This window comes from Emydura macquarii, unplaced genomic scaffold (genome assembly GCF_026122565.2).
Source record: "Emydura macquarii macquarii isolate MOO-44397 ecotype Brisbane River unplaced genomic scaffold, CSIRO-AGI_Emac_v2 contig_691, whole genome shotgun sequence".
Lineage (NCBI taxonomy): Eukaryota > Metazoa > Chordata > Testudines > Chelidae > Emydura > Emydura macquarii.
The window spans coordinates 4,171,515-4,183,672 of NW_027130828.1; the positions used below are offsets into that span (position 1 = coordinate 4,171,515).

General features: G+C 51.5%; 1 protein-coding gene across 8 annotated transcripts in view; it reads right to left on the bottom strand.

Annotated features, from left to right (window-relative positions):
• The window catches only part of DAB2IP (DAB2 interacting protein), a 296,740-nt gene that overhangs the window by 25,987 nt on the left and 258,595 nt on the right, over positions 1–12,158 (bottom strand). For all 8 annotated transcript variants that reach the window (XM_067541764.1, XM_067541769.1, XM_067541763.1 and 5 more), the window contains 3 exons: positions 11,743–11,887; positions 8,766–8,910; positions 2,726–2,962 (listed from right to left, as the gene is read on the bottom strand). In XM_067541764.1, coding sequence (XP_067397865.1) covers positions 2,726–2,962; positions 8,766–8,910; positions 11,743–11,887 — 527 coding nt within the window. The remainder of the gene's footprint in view (positions 1–2,725; positions 2,963–8,765; positions 8,911–11,742; positions 11,888–12,158) is intronic.

Consider the following 12,158-nt stretch of genomic DNA (forward strand, 5'->3'; position numbering starts at 1 on the left):
AAAGCTGCCAGCCCAGTGCATTAATAATGTCATTTCCAGTAGCCCTTCTGCCAGTGTCTCCCCTGTCTGTGTCACAGACAGCCTCTGTCCCTGGGTGTGAAGGCTTGAAAGGCGAGGATGTGTCTGGCATGAGAACGTGCTAGGTGCCACGTTCCGGATATGCTGACAGCAAGATGAGGGGCAGACGGGACAGGGACGAAGGCTAGAGATCGGGCTAAATGAGCCCTTTCAGGGGAGTGGCAAAACTCCCACTGACGTCACTGGGGCCAGGGTTTGTGAACTTGCATCTGGGTCCAGCCCCTCCCCGCCATGCTGTCTGCCGGGCTCCTTTGGAAACCTGAATCCTAAGAAAAACAATCCCCCCCATGGGGCTGCTGCTGCTTAGCATCGTGAGAGGCAGAGACTGAACAGTCATGAAGGAGAGTGTGCAAAGGACAGAGGGAAGGCAGCACGCTCCTGCCACAGAGCTGCGAAGTACAGCAAAATGGCAGTGGAAATCTTCACCTGTAGCCCCTCATGCAGAGATCTTGTATGTTCAGGGTCAAGCCTAGTTAGCAGATGTGAGACCTTGAAAGGCAAAGCAAGGGTGCTGCAGCACGTAGCATAGGTGGGGCTCTTCCCCCTGAACCAACCTCCCAATGAGCTGCTTGGGGGCATCGTCTCATCGGAGGTCCAAGGTTTGCAATGAGACCTCATCTGAGATCTGATTTTTTTCTCATTTAAGCGCCCCCCGTGGGTGCTCTTTGTAAGAGCAAGTTCCATTAAGCGCCGCTGTCTTGGCTAAATCACATCCACCTGGCTAACATCTCCTGTCACGGACTCCGAACCACTGACTGGGGGGGCTCTGTTCTGCCCACCCCAGCGATGATTGCATTTCAGTGGTGGAAAACGTGACCTCTGCGCATGGGCTGAAAAGTTTAAGCGCTTTGAGTTCTGTGGATGAGAGGCACGTTGTCACTACTCTACAGTTGCATTAAGAACAGGGCCATGAGACTTCCAACTATTCCACACGGGAGGCAGGATTCTTTCCACGTTAGGCCTGGCCTGGCTTAAATTCACAAGCCTTTCAGATCAGAGGGCTTAAATATAGGTCACAAATGAAATAAATCTGATCATCTTAGCCAGGCCTTAGCTGAGCCTTAGCTCAAATCACGTAACAATTTAGCACAATTAGTGGTTTTCACTAGAAAGGTACAGACAGAGCAGGTGTAGCTCAGAACGGCAGATCATTGGTGATCACCTTGGAGCTTCTGGCCGACACTTGCCCAGGTCTCTTTTGGAGCCCGTTTATTTTCGTTGGTCTCTCTGCAATGCAATCCCTCCCCCCACGATCTCATCCAGACTTTGCTCTAAATTAAATGTCTGATCTGAAATATGACAGACCCTCTCGTACCTCAGTGTTCACAGGGACAGTACGAGGAGCCTCCCTGGGGAGGGGGTCGGCGGTGACGTCAGCTGCAGGACAGCTCAGATCGATTCCTTAGGCTTGAGTAATGGCAGCCTAGTTAGAGAGTTCCTTGAAAGGAACAGACGCTTGGAAAACCTTTTAGTTAAGGACTGGACAGAAATATGGAGACTGCCTGTCACCTAGAATAACACACTTGTACATCTTGTGTGTGTGTGTCCGTGTGTGTGTGTGTCCGTGTGTATTAAACTGGTTTGCAGCTAAGAAGCTTTAGACAAAGGTTGTCCATTCACATTTCCAAGAGCGCCTCGGTTTGTTATCAGAGCTCAGGATAAGTAGCTCAGAGCTTCCACTGGAGCCAGTGGAAAGATTTCAGAAATCTCTTCCTTTGTTTCCCTCAAACCTCTGGGCTTAGACAGACACTGACAGCTTCCCCATTTTCTTTTCATAGCCTCCCTGTTCAGAGAAGTTCATTGTAATAACTGGGGTGTTCCCGGCGCTCAGTCTGAGGGAGCAACTTTCCCCAGAGCTCCGGGCACCGCAGCCTCTGCCGGCGTCATTCTTTTGGGATTTGGGCCGTGGGCCTCCCCTGGCACTGGGAAGTGCTCACACACTTTCAGTCACATCCGCTCAGGTGACTGTGCGACAGATGGTGGCTGGTGCCTTTCTTACCAAACCCGGGGCATGGAACAACTGGGCCTTTCAACGTCTGCCCGATCTGCCTCTCCCTGTGTTGAGACTGGGTCGAGCTCCTGCGCGTACAAAGCCGAGCAGCATGTCGCTTTGGAGAATGAAACGGTCTCTCCCAGTCTGACCTCGTGCTAACGGGAAAGGCAAGGTGTTTCCCGTGGGGGGAATGTGGGAAACAGAGGAAACAGCAGGCCCCTCCACACGTCTGGAGGGTGGCTGAAGGTAGCAGCATGGGACACAATTGCCTTTGCTGACCGACTGTTCCTTAGTGGAAACAATAATGGCCACCGAATCTCTCGCAGCAATGGTTTCCTACCCGCTGCTGTTCAGCGGCTGATCAGCAACGGCCTGGATCGCAGTGCAGTGCGGTGCAGTGCGGTGCAGTGTGACGCCACACACGGCCCCTTTGGGGCTAGTTTCAGCAGACGGGCCAAGCACTACGTTCTCAGCAGGCCCTGCTCCAGCTTCCCTCCAAGTCATCGCCACCATTCCCACTGACCGGGGCGGCTGCAGTTCCACACGGGATGGCTGTCAGTCTAGCACTGAGCACTCGGTCCAACACAACTAAGCTATGCTGCAGTTGCCTTGATGCTCTTCGAGAACAAAGCCCTGACTCCGTCCCCAACTTACTTTGCAAAGTTGGCCAGGTTCTGTGTCACCTTGGCAATGAGGGTCAACGTGCGTGCGGTGCGGTCATCGGGGTATTCCTGGAGGAGGTTGAAGAGGGAGGGGGACATAATGGCTGGACAGAGGAACCGGAGGAATAAGGAGGCGCTGATGAGTCGCTCACTGATGTCTGGCCGCCCACGGTTACTGCACTCTTGTCTCCAGGAAGCAAAAACCTCTTTGAGTTCCCTTGGGAAGACGCTGCAATGAGAATTTAGGGTTTGTAAATTCAGGTCTGGGAACATGAGCCTATTTCATAGCCAGGAGCAGATGGGGAGTTCTGGCTGGTAAGTATGACAACCAAGCGTAAGAATCCCTTTCCCGATCGGTCATCCATGGGGCATGAACCCAGCTCCATCATCAGCACTAAAAGTGGAGGGCTCCATCCCCTGAGCTAAAGGAGTAACCCCATTAACCAGTAGCAACAATAGGTTCTTATCCTCTTTCATGGAGCTGCCACTAGACAGGAATAGGTAGCCACATGGAACCAGTGGGTTACATAGGAAGAGTTGTGGTTGCCTCTGAAACTCGCAAGAGAAGCCACTTAATCCACCAGGCCCACTGTCTATTTCCACTGAAAATGCTGGGAGCCGACGTGTATTAAGAGCAGGTTCCCAATGGGCCGAGGCCCCCAGTTCAGGTTTCATTAAGAAGGTTTTTACAAAAGCCTAGCAGGGCAAAAAATATCATCATGGCTTTTTAAGTTTCCACAAAGAGAACGGTTTTTACTGGGGTTTAAACATTCTCAGCTGTGCCAAGAACCTAAACAAGAGCGGTGTGCTGGCACCTGAGATCCAGGAACAGAAACCCATATGTAACTGGCCAGTCTAGTTTCACTGCCCAAAGGGAGTGAGATGGGAAATGTAAACTGTCTAGCGAGTGACAACAAAGCACGGTCCAGACATTAACCGACTAATTCCCACAACCTCCCAGTGAGGATGGGAAATGTTACCAACCCTATTTTGTAGGTGGGAAACAGGCACAGAAGTGAAGTGACTTTCCCAAGGAGACACAGGGAGTCAGTAATGGGCCACCATTAAAACTTGGGGCTTTCTGGCTCTCGGGCCATACTCAGTCTAGTAGATCACACTCAGTTCAATTGCTTAGTAAACAGGGCACTTATTTTATACTGGGGCGGGGATGGCAGGGAGTAGGAAATTAATGTTGTACAGGCATTTGTGTCAAATTCTGCTCCCACAGACTGGTGTAAAACCAGAGTAACTGAGTTGAAGCCAATGAAGTTACTCCCGGTTTACACTAGTCTCACTCAGGACAGAATTCAACCCATTTATCCTGAATTCAAGACAAATTCATGGCGGTGCTTATCACCAAAGAGCCTGTTGCCTGTTTCTCCCGTTCCACTCCCCATTCCCGGCTTCCCACCGTATCCTGTTCCCAGCATGTTCTGTTTATTCAGCTGGATACACCCACCTCCAGAAGAGAGACTGGACAATGGATCTGAACGGCCGGTGGCCATTGCCCAGCCAGCTCAATGGCACGGAAGGCCCTTGCTACTCCTGCCAGGAAGCTGCACTGGCCGTGGGGCTGGCTCTTGGTTTAATAAGCAAACAGTCCCTGTGACCCTGATGGAAAAAGCACAGCCAGGAGAGCAGCAGACTGGGGTTCACGGGCACAGTCTGCTTTAGGGAGCTGGCAGCTCAGTGGAGAGCGTCGCAGCCCCTTTGCAGAGAACGGGGTGTGCGCGTGGGTCCACGCGACATGAAAGTGAGAGGCAATCGGCACAGACTTGTCTCCTTCCATCCCCCTTTCTCTGGGCACGATTGCCCTGACGTATAAAAGTGTACACTCGCACGGTCTGGGCAGCAGACGTCGTGCCAGGTGCAGAGAGCCTGGGTCGCTGCTCTGCCAGCCCTGTGGGCAGCGGGCCAGGCTCTCCACCAGCTCTAAAGAAGAAGCGCAGCCAGGGAAAACTACTCTATTCTGTCTGCTCCGCCCCCGCCCGGCCTGCCAGACCTCAGGATGCTAATGGACGAGCAACCCTCACGGTGCCAGCACCTGTGCCATGCACCCTGCACTCCCCAGGCGGAGGTCAGTGGACACAGCTCAGGCCCTGCAGGGTGATGTGTACCATCAGACATGCATGCCCCGGGGCTGACTGGCTTCTTTCCTTCCGTGGCCTAAGAGCGGACTGGCTTTTAGTGTCTCCATTGCTCTGCTCTGCGGTACAAAGTGCTCACTCAGCAGTGCATTAGTGCCTGGAAACGCCGACCTGCCCTTCATCAGAACCGCCGCAGGCTCCCTGGGCAGGTCAGAGCGCCCTGCCTCTTCTCGGGTTGACATGTTGCCGCTGTTGTTAGTTCCCGTTGGATGGGGAGCTTTAGCTTCCCCTTCCAATCCTGGTGGAGTGCTTTGCGATGCAGCCGGGGACCCGGCCTGGCTGTTGTTCACACTTTGTGTGTGTGTTGCTTTCCTCTGCACTCTGATTGGGTCCTGCCTGTCTCTCCCTCACTGCTGCTGTGTTTGTTTCCCCACCCTCTTCACCCCCCAGCCACTACTGAGATCATCCACACCCCACTCCCCCACTCCCTCCCTCCCGGCCAGTCAGCCACCATCGACAATTCAGCACTGAGCAGCAGTGACCCCTGGAACTACTGGAGTTCCCCATCACTTCCCTTAGCTGTGAAGCAGTAACTCTCTGGGTGGGACTGGGAACAGTCCATGCGGCTCTTTAATGGCTGTCAGTGGCCATGTCTCTCTCCTCATCTCTTCTGTTTCATCTACGTCTCTTCCCTCCCTTCCCTTCTCAGCCCATCTCTGTCATGTCCCCAGCTCATTTCTCTCCCCCCTCCCCCCCTGCTCTTTATGCTGCTGTTTTTCCAACTCTGAAATGTTAACGGCCTCTTAATGAGAATAGCTGATTTATAGCCACGCACACTTGATGGAGGCTGCACATTTTAAAAAATGAATGGTCTCAGCAGAAAGCTGCAGATGGCAGAGATCTGCTTCCAGCACTGCCCATGAAAGCCCAGGGCCACTACAGATTCTCTGCCCCAGGCCTTATAAATCACACTGGCCAATTTACATTGATTGGAGAAATCCTCCTCCTCTGGCTCTGGTTTAATCCATATAAATGGGCAAAACCCTTTACTTCATGGCACTTGCCCAGTAAGACTGGAATCCTTTAAGCAATTTAAGGCTTGAACAATCTGGACAGGCTGAAAAGTTACTGAAAAATACCCCTTTAACACGTACGTGACAGCAGCACACACAGTGACGTGAAGTGCTATTTGCTAGTGCAGGCTGGCAGTCCGAGGGACCAGACCAATTTAATTGTATAATGAAGGAAGGAATTCAGCTAGCAGGGCTTTATGCAATGCAGGGGTCCATGATTCATTACTCAACTGTCCTGTAACGAGCTTCCGCATGCTGAAATTCTGCTTACAGGGAAACTTTCCAGATGTCCAAATCATGTCATAATTGTAACAATTTCCAGGTATTGTAAACCTCCTTTTGGTCTCTGCAGCAGCTCAGCCTGCAGACTCTGCCACTCTCTTTTTAAAGTAAGATCTTTAACTCTCAGGGTACCTCGGCCAATCCAAAACACTCATCATCAGCCCAATTATTCCTCAAGAATCAGTGAACACCAAGGTCCGAGTGGGGATCACGCATGGAGAACAGCATCCCTGCTGCTTCAGCCTTTTCCTAAAGGGAGGAGCAAACCTCCCCGGAGTATCTTTGATTTCCCCAGGGTCACTGTTCTAGTCTATTTTTCCATTGACCTTTAGTGGCACCTCAGTTATTTTTAGCCAGAAATGAATTCAAACACCAATAATTTGCATCTCTGTCTTCTTTCATCTAGGATTTGCCAACGACTGAAGACATCAAGCGTCACTCGTGTGAAGCAGATACGTGCAATTCCTGAGGCCAAGAGCGTCATTAACTGGCCCACAGTACGTTCTAAGCTACCTGAAAAAGAATCTGCCCTTTCTGCTTCTTTGCGGTGGATAAAGAAGGTTGAAGTGAGGATTTAACTGGCTGCTTGTTCTCTCCCTGTGAAATACCAACTCTTCTTCCCCGGCTTTGCTGAAGGCCCTGTCGGATGTCTTGCGAGATTATATGGTGGGAGTTTTCACACCTTAACACAAAGGCTACAGGGGAATGACTCTTTAGCAGAGACTTGTTTTCTCCAAAATGCTCATTATCATTGATAATTAATCCAGCATTAATAAAAACTGAAGCCAGAGTCTTAAACAGTGAGAAAGAAAACCCCAATCCATTGCTCCGCTTTCATTCGCTAGCGTCTTGCTGTCATCAAGACCTGAATCTCGAATGTAAACAAAATAGGAAGAAAAAAAATGAAGTCGGAAACTCTTCCAGGCCCTCCTTTATCCACCAAAGAAGCTTAGAAGGGCTCACGCCTGACTTTTCCCTTTTCAGGGCACCTTAAAAGGAGCATTGGGAACAGGCTCCAAGGCAGCGTGGCTCCTAGTCCCATGCTCTGAACACTAGAAAACACTCTCAGAACACTTAGCGTAGATAAATACCACCACAACGCAAAGAGCAGCTAAGCCAGCTCCGGTCAGCATACACCATTAATGTTCGTCTACCCACACCAGCTTCTGCCAGATCTCCAACAGGACCCAACACTTCACGGATGAGAAGCTGCTCCCAAGAGCGGCCCATGATTCCAGGAGAGAGCCCCGTGCAAGTGAAGTGAGGAATTCCCCATTACCACTGACGCAGGCTGCTTCTGAGGAAGAGAGACAGGCTCCGCCACCAGAACACAGGACACGGAGCCCAAAGGTTCAGGAGAGAGAGAAATGGGGAAACGAACAGCAGCAGCTCTGCCTCTCCCTGCGGGCACCAGGCATCCGGTAACCCAAGTGACTTGTCTGAATCAAACCTTCCATGTTCAGGGTTACTTCCTTAAAGACAAGGTTAGCAACTTGGGCCCCACCTGCTACCTAGAGGATTCCAAAACTTCACCTGACTTTGGAGAAGTGAAAGATCAGAGGAGGCAGGGATGGAAAAGACTGAGGAGGAGATCCCAAGAGAGGACATTGGTTTTAGCCAAAAGGCCAAGACGCTTCAATTGCGTCACGACATGTGCATGCATCTGGGGGAGTGTGCCGTGTCTGACCTGGTTCCTTCTGGGGCTCACAGCACTGATTTCTACACTTTGGTCAAGTCTGTTGCAATCCCTGTCCGAATGGGTTGTTAGCAGCTCATGTGGACACACTGGGCCAAATTCAGGTCTGATTAACAGCAGCAGAGTTCCACCTGCTAACCTCATCTCTCGCTGGGAAAGGCATATCTTGGTTTCTTATTTCTCTTGCTCCACTGCCCAGGCCCAGTTTTGTGTGTATGTGTGTGAACGCACCACTTTGGCATCGTTCCTGGCTGCCACCAGGTAATCCCACTCACCTACCCACTGGAAAGAAACTGAAAAGCGTAGCCACACTAGGACTAACACCACACTTGCCTTGTTCTCTCACTGAGGACACCGTGGAGGAGGGCAGTGTCTGGCCCCCTGCAGGCAGCGGGCATGCAGAGCTGGGCAAACACTCATTGTCACTGGGATAACTTTTTGTAGAAAAAAATGTGAAGTTTCCCAAAATGAAATCAGGTTTGGCAAAACCCTCGTCACTGCAAAAATGGCACATTTCTGAAACCACGACCACCCTCATCCTCTGCCCTGCAGGAGCCACAGGGTGCCCGGTAGAAGGCGGTGAGTGTTTGTTGTGTGCACATGGAGGGAGGAAGTGACTTTGCCACCTGCTTCTGCTCATTTGGACACCCCACTCCCTGATGGGCTGGGTTTTGGGGCAGCCTCCCAGCTGATAATGACAACTACAACTCCCAGCAGCCCCTGAGGGCACCAGCAGCCTGCAGGGCTCTGAAGAGCTGCCTTTCATCACCACTAGCAGAAAGGCCCAGGCAAAGCGCCCAAGCACCGTGACAGCACACAGCCCACCCCCAGCAGTACTGTTTCTGCAGCAGCATGAAAGTGCATGGCAGGACATGCGGGTGCCGGGATACTGACCAGTAGGAATTGATGATTTTACAGAAGGCCAGCTCACAGCACATTTTCAGGTTGCTCTGATGTTCAAGAAGGTCTGAGGACGAGCACTTACTGGGGTCCACCTCGCAATTTTCATCTGATTCATACAGAGCTTTGATAAACTCCCCTACAAAACAGACAGACAGACACACAGACAGTGAGGGGCTTTGGTGGCAAGGCAGAAAGGCACTCCACAAGCCCCAGTGTATAAGGAGCTAACCCAGAACCTTGTCTGGCACATGGTGATGAAGAGTGGGACCATAAGGCAAGAGAAGATACCTGGGGGAGGAGCATGGCCTGCCTCCTCCCAGCTGGCTAAGAGCCTGCAAGGTTCACCGGGGGTTAGGACTCACTGTTCTGAGTGGCTTGTTTCTGTCTGCAGTCCTTTGTGTATGGATCAGTGCAAGGAAACCCAGAGCAAAGGGACGGACGCCCTGGCTGTGAGCGTTATTCCTCGCCCCCGGCTGGCAGTGCTGGCTCCGTTCGCTAGGCAGCGACACTGGAATTCTGCCATGCTTTCCTAGGGGCTGCCTGCCCCAAGACGGTGCCAGTTTGGACAGGGCACTGCCGTGTGCTGAGCTCACAAACAGGATGTTACCAGAGTCCCCACATGCCAGGCCGGGACTCTGCATCGTGTCATGATGCTGCAGATTGTGCTGATGACATGTTACAACAGGGTCTTGGGCCACAGGAGAGATGGGCGGCTGAAGGGGAGATCCCAGAAGGCGTTTTACTGGTTGGTTGATTTGGAACTAAACACCGCGCAGCGTCATGTCAGGGTCATTCTCCTACTTTCCTTCATTCACATTTGCCGGTTGATAACTCATTGCACTCCCTGAGTTACACGCTGTGGCACTGATTCGCCACTGCCCCACCCTTGCCCCACCATCTCTACCTGCACACAGTGGGCAGAACTATTGCCATTCGGACTGGGGGGCGTTGTACCCCCACTTCTGCACAGAATTAGCTGACCACACAAGTGAGAGTCAGGCTCTCTGGTTCAGCTAAGCAGGGTAGGCTACATGCGGTGAAGTGGGGGAGACACGGAAGGACGTTAGTGGGGGATTTGGCTTCTCTGAATCTCCCAGGGGGTGCAGGATCAGGCTGCAAACCTGGGCAGAACAAAGTTCCCTTGGAAGGTGTCTGGTTGGGTTGGATCCAGTAGCCCAAGAGAACAACCTTCCCCAGGAGGCTGGGCTGCTTCAAGTCCTGCTCCCAGGCAGTGTAGATGGGTTGGCTAAAAGAACCTGTCTGAGTTCTGGGAAGTGCGTCAGCTCAGTTCCCTTTTCATCTCAGTCAGTTTGCCCATCCAACAATTGCTGACCACAGGCCACTGATTCTCCCTGCCTGCTTGGCCAGTTCCGGTCAGTGTTTTCTCCCTTCGATTGCCCAGAACAGGTTTATTTACCAGAGAGCCTGTCCAATGCTTTTGCAGCTCAGCCGGGGAGCCTCTGGAACCTCTCTCTTTGCTGCAGGTGATGCCTGCTGTGTTTATCCTGCCCTGTTCCTTTCTATGCTTCATGGGTTAAAGAGGCAATATTGCACTATTGTGTTACCTGCCACACAAAGATGAATTGTTTCCTTCAGAAAATATCTACCACCAATCGACACCCCTAACAGTGAACAACTGCTGCCCCTGCAGCCTTCCCCTGCACCAGCCTGCACCAGCCGTCAGGGGGAAGATTTGCATCTAACCTTGGATGGGGAATATTGTGAAATTCTAGCCCTTCATTAATCTCCTGACATTTTAGCGTTTTTAAAGGTAATCTACTGACAGACTTACCTCCAGCCAGAAATCATTAGAAAACAGCAACAAACAACATCCCTTCTTAACCCTCCTGAGGTTTGCTGGTTTGATTGAATTTGCCTGATAATCCCTTGTCTCCATCCCTACTATTTTTAACCCGGTACTTCTGCTTTTTGGCATTAACAATCACCTCCCTCCTAATGTTACGTGACGCTGTTACCAAGATCTTGACATGAATCTAGTATGAATGAGAAGAAAATTAACAACTAGGTAAACAGGGAGAATGTATGAACGTGCATCAGATCAGACAATGCATACAGCGAGCCCTGTGTCATGACTGTGGCTGAGTCTAGTCGATTACGCTTCAGAGGAAACAATGCACCCCACAGCTCCCACGATAGCACCTGACCACTGTGCAATGCCGTCCATGCGGGACTTCTCCCTGACCTTCCACACTTGATCAGCTTTTGCCCTGAGGCAGAAGACCTAATTATCTTGGGTTGTAGCAGTACAGATGTTGTTTGGGTCATAAAGTGATCCAGCTCTTTTTCAAACCAGCATGCAGGGTTTCTGACACAGTGTGGAATGCAACAGTCATAACTCAAATTCATGAGCTCTCGTCTGATCCATCAGTGCTGTAACTAACACAGGGAAAATCAGGCTGGATCGCTGATTTGCTCTGGGGCTGGAAGGATCCAGTAAGGCCTGTGTGGCTGGGATGCTATGGCAGAAGACATGGAGCACCACATAACTGAAAGTAGCAATTTGCATTCTCCTCTCAAGGCAGATTAAAGAGCTAAAATGAGATAACAGCAGTGACCTGCAGGTGGCTGCACTGAGCTATACCGTCTGACCTCTGCTGTGCCTGGCTCTCACGCCTGGGGAGCCCACACAGACTACATGCATGTGATGCTCCACCTGGATCCAAGCGGCCTGGCTGCACTGCATGCTGGGATCTGTAGTCCCACAGGCTGCTCGCCTACACTGACACAATCTGCTCCATTTCATGCAATTTACACACCGACCTTAAGCTTCTGACAAGCTGCCGGAGCAGCCCTCTGCTGGGTAAAGTTATGATGGCTTGATAGCACTGAAGGCCACCAGCGCTGAGTTAATGTTCCTTCCATAAGGCAGAACACAAGAGGCTGCGGAGATTAAGGCATTTCGTGGGGTAGATTCAACCTCCCCACCCCTGCTCCTGCCTGCCCATACCTAAGGCATCCTGTAAGTACTTCTGTCCCACCAGCTTCAGATACTCCTCGATGGCTTTCGTGGCCAGAGTGTTCTCTCGGAAAATGAGGTGCTCGTTTTCACCGCAGCGATCAACTTCGGACATCATCAAGTCGGTCAGGAAATCCTGAAAAGGAAAAGCCATTGTGAGTGAGCACTTACTGACCTGTGCGTCATTTAGCAGAGACCACGCCGACCCCCTTCTCCCCAGGGTTGTCACATTCACAGCAGTCCACTGCCTTGGAGGTGCTGCAGTCCATGAACCCCCCACGCTTCTCCTGCATATACCCGTCACTTCACCAACCCTGCCCCTTCTCCTGCTGCCCCTCAACTCCTAAAAGAGGAGACAAGTAGTACAAAAAATCTCTGAAGAGTTATTATTTAGCTGTCTGGAAAAT